At 35.8% G+C, this 18,058-nt stretch overlaps 1 protein-coding gene across 1 annotated transcript in view; it reads right to left on the bottom strand.

Annotated features, from left to right (window-relative positions):
• SKAP2 (src kinase associated phosphoprotein 2) overlaps window positions 1-18,058 on the bottom strand; it is a 115,226-nt gene that overhangs the window by 30,048 nt on the left and 67,120 nt on the right. The window contains exons 5-9 of the mRNA XM_080582199.1: window positions 17,247-17,324; window positions 16,425-16,508; window positions 7,823-7,947; window positions 6,854-6,917; window positions 6,386-6,487 (exon numbers count right to left, since the gene is read on the bottom strand). Coding sequence (XP_080438325.1) covers window positions 6,386-6,487; window positions 6,854-6,917; window positions 7,823-7,947; window positions 16,425-16,508; window positions 17,247-17,324 — 453 coding nt within the window. The remainder of the gene's footprint in view (window positions 1-6,385; window positions 6,488-6,853; window positions 6,918-7,822; window positions 7,948-16,424; window positions 16,509-17,246; window positions 17,325-18,058) is intronic.

Below are 18,058 nucleotides of genomic sequence, written 5' to 3' on the forward strand. Positions count from 1 at the left end.
AAAAGGAAGAGAAGAACAAATAGAGAATTCAAGGCATCAGAGAACATTGACCAAACAAATACTGAAAAGCAAAATCACCGAAAGAGATGTGCAGAATTTTGGACTAATAAAAGATACCATCATTTTTCACTGTAAATGGGTCATTTCAAATAGCAGTGGACAACAACAGTTACACTAGACACATGTCCAGTGTAAATATAAACAAAGTTAAAAACAGAACTCAAATTAGACTAAATTTTTGTACTCAATTATTATTCTATTTTTAGTGGTTTCCTCACATTTGTATGTTTATAAATGTGTGTGGTGTCTCATGCACATGTACCATTGCACAGCAGTCTTTCTGACATCTATGGGACACCTGTTATCCACAGACCATCACTTAATATTGACTTTACAAGAAACACAGAATAGTCTGTGAACCTCATTTTTGCCACTTCCCACTCAAGGGACATCTTATTCTTCTCAGCTACACCAGATTGTCTTACCTCCTCTTCCATCACTGACACCTAACATCAACAGAAAGAAAAGGTTCCATCTTTAGATGTAGGATTACATTAATTGAAGATAAATCCCAAGGTCTTGTGGCAAACAAAAGCTGAGATCCAGGTATCATGGTCCTAACCAAATTCTGAATATGACACCTTAAAATAGCAACAAATTGTCTGGATTCATAACTCATGTCTCGCAAGCATTTAGTACCAGCTGGAAGACACTTTACGGTACATGTAAATCCCGCAGGAGTATTGCCTCAAATCCCAGAGCAACAGAGAATTCAGACATGGCTCCAGTCCATCATAGCAGTTGGGAGTCAGCAATATACAGTTGCAAGAGGTTGTTTTTCAGTGATTTCCATGTCTGACATATAATCAAAGACACTGAGTAGACCCGAAATACCAGTGATCGTGACAACAAAACCACACATCTCAGACAGAAAACAAAATCTTTACTGTTCTCTGACATCAACGTGTAGTTTACATCTGCTTTTTACTGAACTTATATTATTTGAATTACTTTTGATTTACAGCAAAGTGAGTAAGCCCTGTAGCAGTCCTTCTTATTCTGATATTATACCTATCAGTAAGATATTACGGGCAAAATACCCCATATATATAAATAAACAGTTAAGAAATTAATATTTTTCCCTTAATAACACCAAGATCCAGTCTTCGAAAAAAATGGTTTCGAAGAATGACCTGTCCTCTCTACTTTAAAAGGAGGAGGAAAAAAAAAAGCCCTTGCAGCTCTCAAACCTGAAAGATGTTTTGATGGAAATTATTCAAAACACTTTCAGTAATTACTTTGGAAACTCATCTTTAATACTGTCCTTGAGAATTCTGATCTTACACCTGGTCTTTTCAGCTTCAAATAGTCCAGAGCCTACTTATGCTTTATACTTAGGAATCACCTCATTTACTAATAAAATGCAGTTAGAATTCCATCTGTGGGGAAAAAAATATAACAATAGCACATCACTGCTATGTACAACTGCTGTTGGTAAGAAGTAAAGAAATCTATAAATACTTGAGGCAAGCAACAGATGCTGGGAGGAATTTAGACAATATACCAGCATATATAATACACTAACTTAACAGCAATCCTTGCAAATAACATCTCAGATTCCCCAACCACCTGTGTCTCTGCTAACTCAGACCTACTGCTCTGATTCACGCTGATCCATTAACAGTTTCTTTATTTTAGCCTACTGGATTTAGGAACTAATTGTACACCTGTAACTCACAGCTTGGACTGCCAGACACCAAATGCTGTATTAGTCCTATGGGCCTTGACCGTGATATATTGAAATTCTAAAAGTAAGCAAAGGTCTTCTGAAAAGGAATTTTCTTTAACACATCACTGCGAAACCTTCACTTCTAGCACCAAAGTCAATACATCTGACACTGCATTTTGAGAACACAAATATTTGCAATGAGTCTGTGTTCCTGCGTGAGAGACCAAGCTTATACCCAAACTCCACTGAATAATCATGACTTCCTCCTTCCCAAGAGGTAAATCAGAGATCATGAACTTATCTTTTTCCCCTCTATGCTCATGAAAAGGTTACAACATCATAAAAAACAACTTCCTTCCTCAAAGCTCAAACAACCCAGTAGCAAGAGAGATGAGGATGGTATTAAGTTATGCTGCTTAACTGCAAAGGTTAACTGTTAGAAACAATTAAGAAAGCAAAGCTGCTTAAAGAGGCAATCATGAGTCAGAGCCAGGCTGATCATTCCCTATTTTCACAGACAATGCTGGAAAAAAGTTCTGAAACAATATCAATATAATTTTAAAACTATACTAAAGGACTTTGTTTAAAATAAGTAAACACGTTAAAAAAACACGTTTCTTTGTATAGCATACTTTGTGTTGCATAAAACTTAAGACATTTCTTACCTTTCCCTGAGCTTTCCCCTGGTTACAGTTTCCCTAGCTAAGTTTCCAACTACACTGCAAAACAGAATTATTGGCCAGATACTACAGCTTGACCAAACTGTTTGGCAGAGAACTGATAGTGGGAATCAGAAGACAAAGGCAAGCTTTTCATTCTCATGAACCTTGTCCCAGTCAGAGACTGAACTGATCCCAAAATTTAATTTACAGCAAACTAGGAAGTGATGCAAGTTGTATCGAGTGGATTAGTTCTCAACAACAGTTCTCCTGGCTAGAGACCACTACAGTACTGAATGTCACTGTCCTTACTTCTCTCTCACCCAGAAGTTCTCTATTTTACGGACAGGCTAAAAAGAAATGACACGAAGCGAAGAATGCCAGATTTATGTCACACCACACCACTTGGGGATTTCCAACCTTACCTGTTCTGTAAGGGCAGCTTTTCATCTTTATACACCGAGAAGCACCAAAGAAACATTCAAATCTTATCTTTAGAAACACTTTAATGGAAACTATACTGTACACAGTGGAATATACTACTACAGTGCAAGCTTGCAAGCAGAAAGAGAGCAAAGAAAGACAACAAGACTGAAAATATAAAGATGCTAACTTCAATTAAGACCTCTTCTATTGTGCAAGACTGCTGTAGACAGTACACAGAGTTGATGTTGCAGGAAAGATCATGGTGGCAAGCAATGGTTGGCTTTGCAAACTCAGGTTTGTGGTCCACACACGTGAGACCAAGGAAGAGAATAGAGAAGGCCCTGTAAAATTATGTCACTAAGACCCCAGGTTAATAAAAGAAATTGTCTTCATGAATTGTAACAGATGAAGTCTTTAATTCTGACAAGTATCTCCCATTCTAACGAGGACGACTCTTTTTTTTAAAGACCACTAGGCTAAAGACTCGATGCATCCAGATAGTTCAACACACATACACAAAATAATTTAATAGTACAGTTCTAGAATTTATGTTACAGACAAGGAACCACCTGTGCTTATAATATCCAGCTGTAGACTGTAATACAAAATTGCCATGTCAAAATTATATAAAGTGTACTAAAGTAGAAAATAAATAGCTAATTAAGCAAAAAATGGGTCTCCATTACAATATTTTTATTTCTGCTCAACCACATTTTCCATGTGCATTTTTATTAAAAACAAAAAGACAAAAGCATAGCTTGCTGGAGAAAGCACTCTTTTTTTTTTTTTTTCTTTTTTCCTTGATGAATCTTGCAAGGGAGATTTACAAGTTGGAAAAGCTTTAGGTGTTCTGATGTTTTTGACTCCACCTAAGTAAACACAGTAAAACACTCTAATACTGAGAACCAAATGATGCTTCTAAGGTGAAAATGTATTTGTATGTGCCACTAAAGAAGAAAGTGACTTACAAGATCAAAAGAGTAATTTCTGTCTTTGTAACCCCTCCAACTGTCAACTTACTCCTCCTGCCAGCAGACAGTACAAATTGAATTCCGTTGAAATCTAAGCTTTTAATAGGTTAATAGACTATTACTATTCTGGATACTGGTTTGAAGCTAGTCAGCACCTGTCTGGAAAATTAATTTTTCTACACTGTCTCCTGCCACAAGAGGAAAACCAAGAAACAAAGCAATGTGATAGCTAGTGAATACAGCATCAGCCAATCCTGCTTACTGCTACAGTTCTCCATAATTCCCCGTTTTTCTAAACAGTGAAAAAAAATATTCATATCTTCTTTATAATTCAAACACTCTTTAATACTAAATCCAGTATTACAAAAATGAATGCTTTATGAGCTGTTTTAATTTGCTTCTGAAATGCTGACAAACACACACACACAAAAAAAAGACCACTGGAATACCTCAGAAATGCAGAAGATTACTTGAGAAATGGCAAATTATACCCAAATAAATAACAACAAGGTACAATGCGCTGTGAAATACAACAATACCTGAAATACATAATTTTAAAGCTACTTGATCTGTGAAAAGCTAGTGGATCTAACGTCAAGATGTTTCAAGGATAAAAAAATGAAGATAAATTTCTTCTCCCTCCTCACAAGGATCTAGAATTTATCTTCTGCACTCCAGAGCCTATCATAGCTTTTGGGCTCTACAAGGAATTTTTCCTTTCTGTTCTTTTAAGGAGAGTTCAGAATTCCTTGTTTGCTCTGAATTCGTAATGTAACAGCACAAATAATGGAGCTCCACCCTTTGACTATTAAAAGAAGAAAGAATACATTTATTTACCTGAGAAAATAGAAAGGACAGCCAACAGGAATTAATAGCATACAATCAATCAGTCCTAATGAAGCCAAGAGAGACCAAAGTGGAACTCTCTTACTCTTTTCTTAGGTACAAAATAAGGAAAGGAAATCCCTACTTCACAATGTGAAAATGAAGCACCACTTCAAGATCATGGAGAAAGACTTTAACTGAAAAATGAAACTAGATTTCTTGAACAACAGAAGGGCTATCCTTTCTTTGTGACAGCTGTTTTGTTACATTTCAGATTTATTAGCCACATTAGGAGACAACAGTTCCTGGAAAACTGATATAAAAATGAGATATAAGTGAAAACATTCTAAATTCTTGCTGAATCATATCAAGGCAGCAATTCTCCAAAACCAGAACTCAGAGCAAAGAAGGCAAAGAATACATTAATTCTTGTTTCTCTGCCAATATTTTATGCATTACTGCTATAGATCTACTTCCTGTTTGAGATTCAAATGAACGGGTAAGGTAATTGAAGCTCAGGTAAGAGAAATTTAACCTAGGACAGACATAGATCTTCATTAATGAAAACGTCATCTAATGTAAAGCATCATCTTCTCTAAGAGCCCAAGCATCCAAAAAGCACTGCAGCAAGGTTTGGTTGCATTCTTCCAGCTATAAGACTAAATGCTTTAACACAGATTTTATATTCGCTGCTGATGAGTTTTTCAGCATGCATGACACAACTGTGCCCCATTTCAGCAGAACATGTACTTCTGTATTGAAGTAGTCTAGACAAAATTCAAAGAAATTGAAAAAAAAGAACAGCTCTCCTACAATTTCCCAATTGTATGATGTGGGGTGTGTTTTTATTTTTTCATCAGTCACTCGTATTCTCTTCTCCCTTGGTTCACTGAAACAACCTTAAAATGAAAACCAAGGCATAGTTTTTTTTTTTTCGTTCAGTGGACTCAATATTCAACCTAGCAGATAAATAAAGTTAGTTGGCATCACATGACATGACTGATTTTTCCTCTCAAGTTATTGCTGATAATTGCACCGCCTAAGACAGTAAGGGATGCAGAACATTATTTCATACAAAGTGATTATTAATTGTCATATCACTTTAAAATATAATTTCTTAAAAATTGTATCTAAAAAAATTAATTGATTTTTACATAGTTTCTTAAAATCTAAACAAGACCAAACATCTTCATCCTATCACCTGAATATCTATAATCAATTCCAAAAGCTGTCCACATTAAGTTTGTACATAACCATAGTCATACTGGAAGATATGACATAAAATGTTAATACTCGTATGTTTTCTTTATTTACAGATCATCTCCAAAGCCCTTTCAAACCAACACATTACTTTCTTGCAGGATTATATGATCATGTATTAGGCAGCAGCTAGAGTGATAGAGAACTTTTGCTTAATACAAATGCCAACATGAATAAAAAAATATTATGGGCAAGTTAGTGGAAAAAGCTGTAAGGCGAGTCAATTTTTTAATTAAAAAAAATTACATACTAGAGAATGTTAATGAGCCAAAAGTCCCCTGAGACCACTTTTACATTTTCTGCACTATTTTGATGCCCCTGCTAAAGAAAACTGAACTGTTCTCACTCAGATCTGGTTAAAGACACATTCAATGTCACAGTAAAATTTGAAATCTGAAAGTATCTTACCCATCAGGTTACTTTGCCTACTTACTTTTAGCCACTCATAGTTATCAAATTAGCAGTAGAGAAGACAAAATTGTCACAAGTCATAAGGTAAAAAATCTGAAGAGTACCTGGAAGTTCTTCATAAATGCTATCATCTATTGGTTCACTGCTCGCTTGTCCAACATCATCATATTCCTCTTCCTCCTCCGGAATAGTATTAGATTCCATATCTATATAAAAGCAGTTTAAAAGGTTAACATTTCCTAGAAAAGAAAGCCTAAGCAGAAATTATGCAAAATGAAAACACAACTTGTTTTCTACAAGCTGGTGCTTACAGTTTACTCTGCATATTTTGTTATAGCATTCATAAGAGAGAGCTTTCCAGCTAAATGTTATTCTTGGAAAAAAACAAGAATCTTGCACAAGAAGAGAAGTTACGTAAAAGCAAAAACATGACTGAAATCCAGGACTCACTATTCAAAACTAGGACAAGTAGGAATACTAGATATACAAACACAACAGATCAGTTAATGGACAGAACTACCGTCACCAAGCAGTACTAATAATAAAGGCTATAGCTCTTCAGGCTGGCTTACCTTGTATTACAAATTTCACTTGCTGTACCCATTCCTCTGCTTCTTTGGGAGTGGCAGCTGCAAACTATTAAATATTTATTAATAACTAGTAGTAGCAACGACAAAAATATAACTACAGTTTCATTAGCAATAGAAATGGGTCTGTAGCATTCTTGTCACTTCCTCAAGAAACCATTAGTAATTCTTTTCATGTCTTCTGGTACTTTTCTTGCAAGGATGCTTCTTATAATGTACAGCTAATTTTGACAAATTTACGTAATTGAAGGAGAGGATGATGGATTTGAAACTCTGATCAGCAGCTGGCAGCTGTGCAGAAAAAAGCTGCTTCTCTTCATCAATGTCAAAGCCAGAACTGATGAACAAAATTTGCCCTTGACAATTAGAAGACACCCATGAATTTCTTTAGACTGCTGGGTACAGTTTTCTTAAAAATGTTCTTGTCAGACTCCAACACACTACCTGACAGCTTAATTAACTGGCTTTCAACTGCAATCTCAGATATTTAAAACTTATTAAACTTACATTCTATATTGATGTCGAGCTGATAGATCTCTGAATTGCACAGCTGATATGTGCCTTTACGTAGATATTCCTGGCAAAGCCATGACCAATACAATATGTATTTAACACTGATATATATTTTGTTTAACTTTTTTTCCGCTACTTAATTCATCCAAGAAATCATGCAGACATACCATATAATAGGTGTTAAAATAATTACATTGAAATGACCAATAGATAAAGATGATAGATTTCCCTGTTCTTGTCCAAAAAGATAACATTTGAACATATACATATATTTTTTAAATTAGATTTTTTTCCTCATATATGAATATACAGTATAAGCAAGAAAGGATTTCGTTTTTCATTAAGATGTCAGTGAAAGTTGTTTTACTGAAATGTTAATTCAGTAACTGGAATTGTAACGGCTTTATCAATTTAATTTCAAGTCGACATAAGAAGTCCAACCTGATAAATGCGCTTATCAGGAGCAGAGATTTCAAAACAGCAATCTTTCTTTGCATCCTTCCGAAGGTTATTATTCATTCTGATGGTGTAGCCCTCTAAGGCAAATTCACCTTTCTGTTGTTTGTCTGTTGAAGATAAAAAACAAAGTTAGAGCTTCATTTACAACAGTGAATGTAAGTGGCTCAGCAGGTTATCGTTTATTCAGATTTGGTTTTCTATTTCATGAATTTTACAAAGAACAGGGAGGTTTTTAGCAAAATGATTAGGTGATGCTTCTGAAGATAAAGTTTTACTTAAATGGAAGACGCACAGAAAAGTGTATTTTTCTGTAGGATAACTAAGGAATTCCACAGAGAGATGTCTGCAGATGGTGGTCTTATTTAGTAAGAAGCGCATGTTATGACACTTGCATCTAGGGAAACCCAAGAACTGGAACTTGCAAAGCAAGCTTCCTATAAATCAGTGTCTCTTTCAGGTTCAGTAAACCAATGGGAAAACCTGTCTAGCTCAGAACTTGCTGAGCTCCCTCCTAAACTAACCACTTTACTTAAAAAATAAACTTCAAGTTCCTTTTGAAGCAATTGGAAAAGCTTTTCTTCACATTCACCCCCTCACTCCCAGATGTGCTTCCTTTCCACATGGTACAAGTACAGAATGAATTTTGTTATACATTCAGGCGTGTGTTCCCAAAGCACTCCTCTCAACACAGCAAAAGTTTAATTAGCTAATAAAAGTACTGAGCCCTACCACAGTTTATTATGTAGAGCCATGTGGTTGTTTCAAAGACAGTTCTACTTTTCAGTTTAAGGGTTCTGGTTTATAAAAGTATCGCTTAGAACAAGCCTGTGTTAAATATACTGCATGTTGGGCAAGTGCCACCAGTGTGCTCCTTCTGAGCTCTTTGGACCAAGGCTTACATCTGATTTTATGTGCTCTGGCATGTTTTGGTGGATATTAAAAAGAAAACAAGAAGGTAAAAGTAATTCATTTCTGCAAGTTCTGTGGATCACAGTGCAGCACTCAAGTGAAGATAAGCATTAGTCACATTTTGCTTGGGCCTCCCAGAAAAAAAGTGCAGATGCAAATGAAATAAAATGAAATTAAGGTATGTTTTTGTTCTTTTTTTTCCCCCCCTACGGAAGGGGAACACATTAACAACAAGCATCAGCAACAACAGCACTCCAAGCATTGCTGAACAGAACTTAGGCACAAGTCAAGCATCCGCTGCTTTTATTTGTCAACAAAATGAGAAAGCCTCTATGGTAGATAAAATAGGAAAAACTACATTTTCAACATTATTTTGTCTCTTTTCTGGAAATTGAATAGAAAATTAAATTTTTCCATTCTGAAAGAGCAATAAGTGGTTAACACAGCAGCATGAACATCAGTGGATGTAAGGGCAGTCCCTATACAAACACTCTCACTAGCAATCTTAGATTGTGCTTCTACCTTTTTATTAATTCTCACCCATGGCAAGTAAATGGCAAATTAAAAAAATTACTTGAACAAACCCAGAGCACTGTTCTATTACCTCTTTCTAGTCCCTTCTGTAACAGTAAATTTTATTATGTCTTTGTTAAGTACTAAGATTCAGTATTAGTATTTTATGTTTGCTCAAACCTCCATCTCTCTATCAAACAGGACACACATGTAAAATTCATGGAATCACACCAAGGCAGATATTAGAAATAAAAACTTGCAATAGGTTAACTAGGTCCCCTTTTAATGAAATTCATTTCAGCCTACAAATTTCATTGTTCCTTCACTTGTGACCTCAGGGAGAAGATGAAGTGGAACACATTAATTTCTCCCTTTCCCATGCTGGAAGTTTATCAAAACCCCAAGAAGACAGGAGCACACAGACAGAATGAACAAACACCAGGTTTGAAAAGTAAAAATATCTTGTTAAGAAAAAAAAGAGGCAAGTATTCAAATTCAGACTCTTGGAGTATTTCTGAAAATACTTCTCTGTGACATGAACAATCCCTTTTATGTTAACACGGTTTTACAGAGTTAATCGGAGATTATCTCTGTATCAGTACTAGTTCTTTCAAAGAACATTGTAATTAAAACAGAAAGATATTGGTCTTAACTCTCAGAACATTGTGTTCCTGTGCTAATGAAAATTAGTTGCATACACCAATAAAAAATATATATCCTTTGCTATTAAATACTTTCACTGAACTTTATGGCAGCAGACTAGCCATAGCATTGCTACTTTTGCTTCTAGTTATCTGTGCAGTGAAGTACCCCTGACTAAAGCCCAGCGTAGCACTGTGCACACTCTTAAAATGTTAACCATGAGGAAATTTTAGGACAACCTGACACTTCACAACTCTAACCCAGAACCCACTAAAGATGAGAGAAAGACTAAGCATGCATTCACATTCCCTGTAGCAGCAAACCACAAAGCTAGTATGTCCTGAGAAATAGCTTCACAGATACCAAACGGCAGGACAGCGGACAATTAACGGTTCAGCTGCATCCACAGACGGTGACAGGCAATGGAGACTCACAAATCCCAGTTGCTCTTAGAGAATACACCTCTCTAGGAAGGACTGGAGACCAACCCTGTTACCTGATTGCCATGAGGCTGACTGTGACACAAGGCAGCTGTTTGGCCAGGCACCGTAGTCAGGTGTAGGCTTGAAGGCTGGGTCATCTTGTGACAATCACACTCAAGTGATCACCTCAACTTCATTTATTAGCAAATGCTTGCAGCTAAGCAGGTTTGACTTCTGAACTTCCCCATTCAGAATTATATACCAGAAATACTTTCTGGAGACTGTGCTTCAGAGAGAATTAAACAGGTTTTGATGTTTAAAAACTTTAAAGACCTAAGGATTTTACTCAGAGACCAAAAATTAGATATAGATGTTTTTAATGGCAGGAGCCTTAGATGTCCACAGCCTCAGGAAGCCCATTTACATCACAGAGATTTCACTTTCATTTTGAAATCCCAAATTAGAAACAGAATTTTTTCCTAGGCAGAAATATACCAGCATATTAGGAAGGGATGAGGGAGGGACGAATGAAACACACTTCTCTGAAAAAGGGTAGCAGTCTTATTACCTCTTATTTTCTCAAGATAGGGCTTTGCAATTCAACAACAGGAAACTCTTAAGTTGTCACAGTACAACATAGAACAGAATTGCAAAAGTATAACACTATCAGTTTTGTAAAAAAAGGAAAAGGAATCATCATTAAGCACAAGTTGGTCCAGAATTAGGCCAAATTTCATTTCAGAATAAGCTGTTCTTTACTCTCATCTTCTTCCTTCTCCTCATATCAGGTATGCATTGGGAAAAAAAAAAAAATCTGGGTTTCTTCAGATCGTTCTGCATCAGCAATTTAGATTGGCAAAGAACTTGTACAACAGAGCAGACAGTCAGGCAACTAAATACTGAAAAAAAAAAGTCAAACCTAGGATATAAATTTTTTTAGAATATGAAATGAATAAATTTAGGGTGCATTTAGGTTTTAAAACAAACAATACAGATCTGAATGAAATTTGAGATCACTTTAAACATTTTTAACATTTTTCTTACATATGAGCTTCATGCATACTAAAAATAGTGACACGTTAACAACGGAAACAGGGCCAATATTATATTAGGAAAAGGGAGTCTCAAGGGAAGCAGAGAAAAAGGGTTGTGAAGTAGCCTTGCGTAACTGAGTCCATGGGAACTTTTAAAACAAAGGAGAGTAAACCTTCAGCTGGGTCTTGAAATGATTGGGTTGTAAATTTGAGGCCTAAGGCGATGTGACCATATTATTAGCACATGTAAAAAGAATTAGTGCACTCTGCAGAACAGAGAGGACTTAGAGTGGAAAGGAAAGAAGTTACAGAGAAATGCATAAGGAACAAAGGCAAACAGAAAGATTTCAGAAAAGTGACAAAGTATTTATAGATACTATTAGAATCTATAATTTAACTCTCTTCATCTTGAAAATAGGAGTCTGTAAGATTGTAAAGTTTACATGGCTTCATGCTAAATGTGGTTTCACATACTTTACCACGTTTTCAAAAATAGTACGTGTCAGTATCTCCAAAATGGTCATTCCTTTTCCAGCTTTTGGAATAGCCCTTTCCAAACGTATGCATAGCAATCATTCTCTTTTAGACTGCAAATCTGAACTGCAATAGCCTTTTTTTTCCCTCTTTTGAGAAATCTAAATGATAAAATGAAAAAATGGAGGCAAAGATTGAAACACACTATTTAGTGCGCCAGTTTGCTTATATTCAATCCCAGACAGAAGTCTGGGATTGAAAAGTTGTCCCAGTGGACTAACAGAGCCTACAAAGCAATGCAGGACTTATGAACCACCAAGATGACAGGAAATCTTGAAGTAATGGACATAAACTTAACAGTTACACTAACTACTGATTAGGGGAAGATAAAAAAAATGTAACAAGCAGCACCTTCTTTTATTCACAGAGACATATTGCTCAACAGGACAATCAGCACTATTTTACTGTATTTTGCTAAGGATCTCTTTTCTTTCTCTCTCTTTTTTTTTTTTTTTAATTGGACAAGCCTAATTACTGTAATTTCATAGCATCTTGTGACTGGACGTTCTGCTTAGTATCCCCTGAATCAAGATCTTATATAAACCTGCACCTTCCTGAAACTTAGAGTTACCTGTTTGGACATCTAAACTTCCTTTGAAAATTAACAACTATTACAAACATATAGCCACAGGCACAATAAAACTTCAGGAGTTAAAAAAGGCAATAATGTGGGGAAAAAAGAATTAATTAGGGTATTTTTCTTCCGCCTATGTCACTACATCGGCACTATAAACTGAAGTGTAGGTAATTAGGGAGAATCAAGACTTGATTACCAATTTCACTTATCAATTACTACCTTGCTAAACATGTAGCTGATCTTTCCAGTTTGCTCAGACAGAAGGGCATGTTAAACTGTGGCTGTTAATTTATTCATTTAAATTAACTTTTCTGTCCATACGCTTTGAGGTCTGAAGGGATAGCAGAACTAACTAGGTGGCTGAGTACACAGGCACTGCCAGAGATCACAGAGGAAAATAGTGGTACCTGTAAACAGGGTACCTAACTCAGGAAGCTACTTCATGGAAGCAAAGAAAAGAGAAGGATGTTTATGGAAGGAAAGACTATGAAAACGAGGACCAGACGGGCTTCTAGAAATCCAGGCCTGCCCTGGTATTTGAACATGCTTCTCTTCAACGTTGTGCTGCACTTCTATGTGGGCCACATACTAGATGAATATTGCAGCACAAGTGCAAAAATGGATGCACTTTCTGCAATACACACTTCCGACGTTTAATTAGGTCAAACCTTTAAGGCCTGTTTTTCCATCACTGATCAGGAAACAGAAATGTAGGTGACACACTTAGACCTGTCTGTATTGCAGAGATAACGCTGATTCACTATCCAATGCTGCACTGAAAGTATCAGAAAATGTAGGAGGAAAAAAGAAATAAGACATGAATTAGCCAGCAGGCATCACAACCACTAAAATGATGCCTGTAACCTCTTATGTGAACATACACACACGCAGTCATTTACTGTATTTTCACAGGCTTTAGGTTTTATTGTATGCTTCTGGACTAGGCCTCATATTTTTCATTAACAATACACAGGTCTGAAAAATGGCTCTGCAACTTTTCCTTACATGTGCTTGTCAGTTCTATACCCTTCCATATTTGTTATTTTCCTAATGTTAAAAAAAAAAAGTTACTATAATTAAAAGTGTTTTGGAAACATCAAATCATCTACACAATATAAATCTTTACCCTCAAATTTAGCTTTCAGTTACACTGATATTTAAGCATAAAAAAAAAAATCAAAACTTGGCCAACAAAATAAATGTTTTACCGGATATAACTTATCCTTTACGGATTAGTGGTCTACATGTCCAGGATTTAAAAACATACACATGGGAAAACAAGAACTAGAAATCCCAGCTACCTCTCTGCATTGTGTCCCCCAAAACACACAGCATTAGATTACTCATAAAGGCGATGTGCAGCATGACTGCAAGCATATATGGACCCCCTCGTCTGCCTGGTCTCTCTTCAAATTGGGTTCACATTGACAAAAGGGGAATTTTCCCATTGCGTAAATCTGTCAGTAACCAGGGCCCAGCTGATACAAAATGTCTGCAGACATTGCACAGGCTAGAGCAGACCAACTTCATTTAGACAACTTCCATCTAAATAATTCAGGAGGTGGCAGCAGTTTTCTATTAAGCCAACCAAACCCATACTTCAGTTACCCTACAGTTGTGAACTACACAGCTTCCTTCTCCCCATGACCCAAGTTGTCTGGTGCAGCACCAAAGGTCTCAGCTAAAGAAGGGCCCAAATCCTACAGCATACCGCAGCAGGTGCTACTGCTGGCTGTAGTGGGAGTGAGAACAGTTCATGTTCTTCCAGTAAATCCATGCCAGATCTCCTCAGGATTCGTTTATCACACACCTAGTCCGTGTTGACAATCTGCAGCTAAAGAACATAACAAACAGCAGTACACATGTCCACAAACGACAGCATGACAGCTTGATTTCAATAGTAAATTAGTCTGCCATTGATCTAAAGAAATTACAGGTATTCAGTTTACACACGATGATGGCAACTTGCTTCTTCACTGGAACTGGCTCCCTTGTATACCATGGCATCAGAGGGCTGAAGAAAGTACTTCATATTAGCCTAAAAAGTAAAGCTTTCTCCTTCTAAGACAAGTTCTGGAGTTACTGTTAAAATTCTGGTCAGATCTGGTCATCCCAGATCTGCAAGAAAATACAATTCCACCACGCTGTGCTAGTTCTTCCTGCACTAACAGCACCAGTCACAAGGAGGCACAGCAGAAATTCATGCATCTGACATGTTTGCTTCCTCAGTGAGCTAGTCATGGAGTCCAGACACATCTACACAGATCCCGAAAGATGCTCCATGGACTATGCACCTCTTCCATGTCATTAGGGTATGGTTAGGAGGATCTTCCCCAACAAATCTGTGGTCTACAAAAGATCTAAATGTATAAGCCAAAGCATGTCTGAAAACCAGTAAAGGAAAGCTATCCCAGTGTATCCCAATCAATTCTTGATTTTTCAACCAACCCCAAACCCCATGCTAGGGAACATGCTTCCAGGTACCTTGATTTTCAGCACAGGTATTAGAAATTACAATGCAGCCTTGATAGCCAAATTGCTACAAAAGAAAAATGGAAGAAAAGAGATAGGCAGTCTTCCCACCTTAATCCAAAGACCAAAAACTACCAGATGAAAAGCCAAAGCTTTGAAAACCCAAAACAATCCTTAAAAACTAGCAATATAATGTCAAAATATATATATATGTTTTTGGAGTTGTATATAACATGCAACTATATATAAACAAACAGCACAAGCTAATTTTCCAGAGAAAGTAACAAATTACTAAAGACAAAACAGTATTAGACCACAGGTCCTCTTTTTTTTTTCACTTTCATTTTGTTAAGAAAGATTGTTTACGCTTTTGAAGCTTGACCAATCTGTAAATCCCACAGAAAGAGTAAAGTAGAAAAGGGGACATACAGCAAATATAGTAACAAAATTCTGGAAGCAGAATTTGAGAGGAAACTGCAGCAAGATGAAAATTTACAAGTCCAAAGTACATAAGATACAATTATATCCTTACTTTAATTTTCTTTTTTTAAAGAGAGAATGAGTTTAACTGAGTCAGCATATTGAGTAGTGAAACAAACTGAACCAAATTAAATTAAAACCATATGAAAAGACTATCTGCACTAATCTCATGTAGAGTCACACAAACACAAGCAGAAGAAAAATGTTTAAATTGAAAGTTTGCGCAGAAATAAGTTCTGTTTTTTCTTTAAGAAAAAAAAGAGAGTTGCACTTTTAATAATTACAGATACAATTCTGTATAATTTGCCTTACACCTTTTGTACATACGAAATACACTCGGCACACAATTTAAAGAAAGCTTTATTTGACTGACAATTTTGAATATTCAAAGTGATATCCCAACGCTTATGCCAGATTCTTTCAAAACTGACAATCAGAAATCACATTCAGAAACTAGCTTTAGTCTCCATGACTGGCTTCTAGTTAAATATCTTACTTCATTTCTAACTTTTCCAGAACGTAATTTAGAAAGAAATATGAAACTCCACTGTGTGGTTTTTAGACTAACATTTTCCTGGATTCAACCACCTTTAAACAACGCAGAAGGTGTAATTGCCGTAGGGTATTTTCAAATGAAAATCCCATTTGGACAGAAAGAGCATTTGCTATCCAGTACATTAATTAAGTATTAGAGTACTATCAAACCTAATAGCTAGCTGTTATTGGCACATGAGGTAGCTTTACAAGTAATGTAAACTTTTTTCTTCAGTTTTCCTGCTTTAGAAAATGGGCACATCATTTACAGATTCTAAGAGATTTAATATTCTATATATTTATAAAATTCAAAGCACTTTCTTACAACCATTCACGTTTTCAAGTTCATTTATCCTTAGTTTCTCAGTTTCCAACTCCACTGGAGTTTTCATTTTTCCTCTTATTTTCATATTTCTTCTCTTTGTTAAAAGATCACTTTAATGGTTTATCATTATTGTTATAATTACCTTTGTCACTTCCATAATAGTAGAAGACCGTCTTACTGATGACACACCACCGCTTTTGCCATTCAAAGCCAAGAAAACTGTGGTCTGCAAATAATATAATTTGTGTTACATCACTGTATAGCATTATTGAACACAAATGTGTTACTTCTTTTCGAGGGTGAGGGAAGAGGGAGGAGATAGGAATAATGCTAAGTAAAGGAAGCAAAATCTGGATATGAAGAAGACAAATGTATGGCACTGAGAAGGGAAACCAGAAATAAAAGCTGGTGGCAAGGAAGTAAATGGGAATTTGAAATCATATAAAGAGAGAAGTCAGGTGAAACATTAAATATAAGGAAATTATGAACAACTTCCTAAATATTTTCTACAGTTATTGCAGCATTAAGTGGGTATTAAGGTGACAATATAAGATTTATTGAATCAAGGTAAATATTGACTGAACCAAAGCTGAGATCAATATTTGCCCTCTTGAAGGAAAATAAATCTTGATGCTCACTGAAACATGAAGTCAACATATGGTACTTTTACATACGTTCCTCATGTTTTCTTCAAAAATACCTAAAAGTCTCTGAATTATGGCTGATGCTGGACTTTCACAGCATGATTTTTTTAGTCAAAGAAATGGGATTTTCTTTTATCAGTATAGAAGCAATTATGTGTTGTTCTTTCTTTTGCATAATAATGATTCAACGTTTCAATTTCTATTCAGTTTTATTTATCAATCCTGTATAAAGTTGTGTGTACAACTTCAAATACTGACACACAGACGTCCCAGATATAAAACACATACTAAATCATTTTCACAAAGATAGTTAAACTTACCTTTTCTGCGTTTTTCCAAATATCCAGCCTTCAGAACAAACTGAAGATCTTGACATGCAATAGGAGGAAACAGATTCCCTGAAAGAAAAATAAGTTCTGTAAATTCCAGCTTTTCAAGAAAAATGATATAGTATCATTAATGAATTCTTATACTCTTAATATGCAGGAGCTACAGGAGAAAATAATTATAGTAACTACTACACCAGATTATTTTAAATACAAAAACCCTCAAACAACTATGAATGCTAGAGCTGTTGCTGCTGTCATCACCAAGAAAAATATAGCTATGCAGCTGCCCCTACAAATCTCAGAAGAAAAGGAAAAGTATATAAATTAAACAAATTATGGCAACTTAGTTAACTTGTGTTTTGAACAGGGTTGGCAAAGTCACCTGGTAATAAAATCGGTGATTTTTCAAATGTGCAAACAAAAAACAAGTATCACAATTCATGCAATTATATCGGGAATCTGGTTTTCAATAATAGCTTCACACAAAAATATCTTGAAAAAACATACAACGTGAAGAACGTATAATGTACTGCAAACAAAAAAAAAAAAAACTAGATGAAGGGATGATAAAATGTAACACCTGCTATTGACAGACACTGCCTAATTTGCAATATGATAGCAAAGCACTGTTTAGACAAATAGGATTTATAAGGTGAGACTGCATGGACCAAAGACATTCCACAGAAGTCTACACAATTGTTGTTTGACAGATATTATTTTTAGATTTTGTAGAGCATTGCTGCATCTGCAAAACGATGAGTACAAACCACTGTTTTCTTTCCTATTTCTCAACTATTAATTCA

The sequence above is a fragment of the Anser brachyrhynchus genome (genome assembly GCF_964034855.1).
Source record: "Anser brachyrhynchus genome assembly, chromosome: 2".
NCBI classification, from domain to species: Eukaryota; Metazoa; Chordata; class Aves; order Anseriformes; family Anatidae; genus Anser; species Anser brachyrhynchus.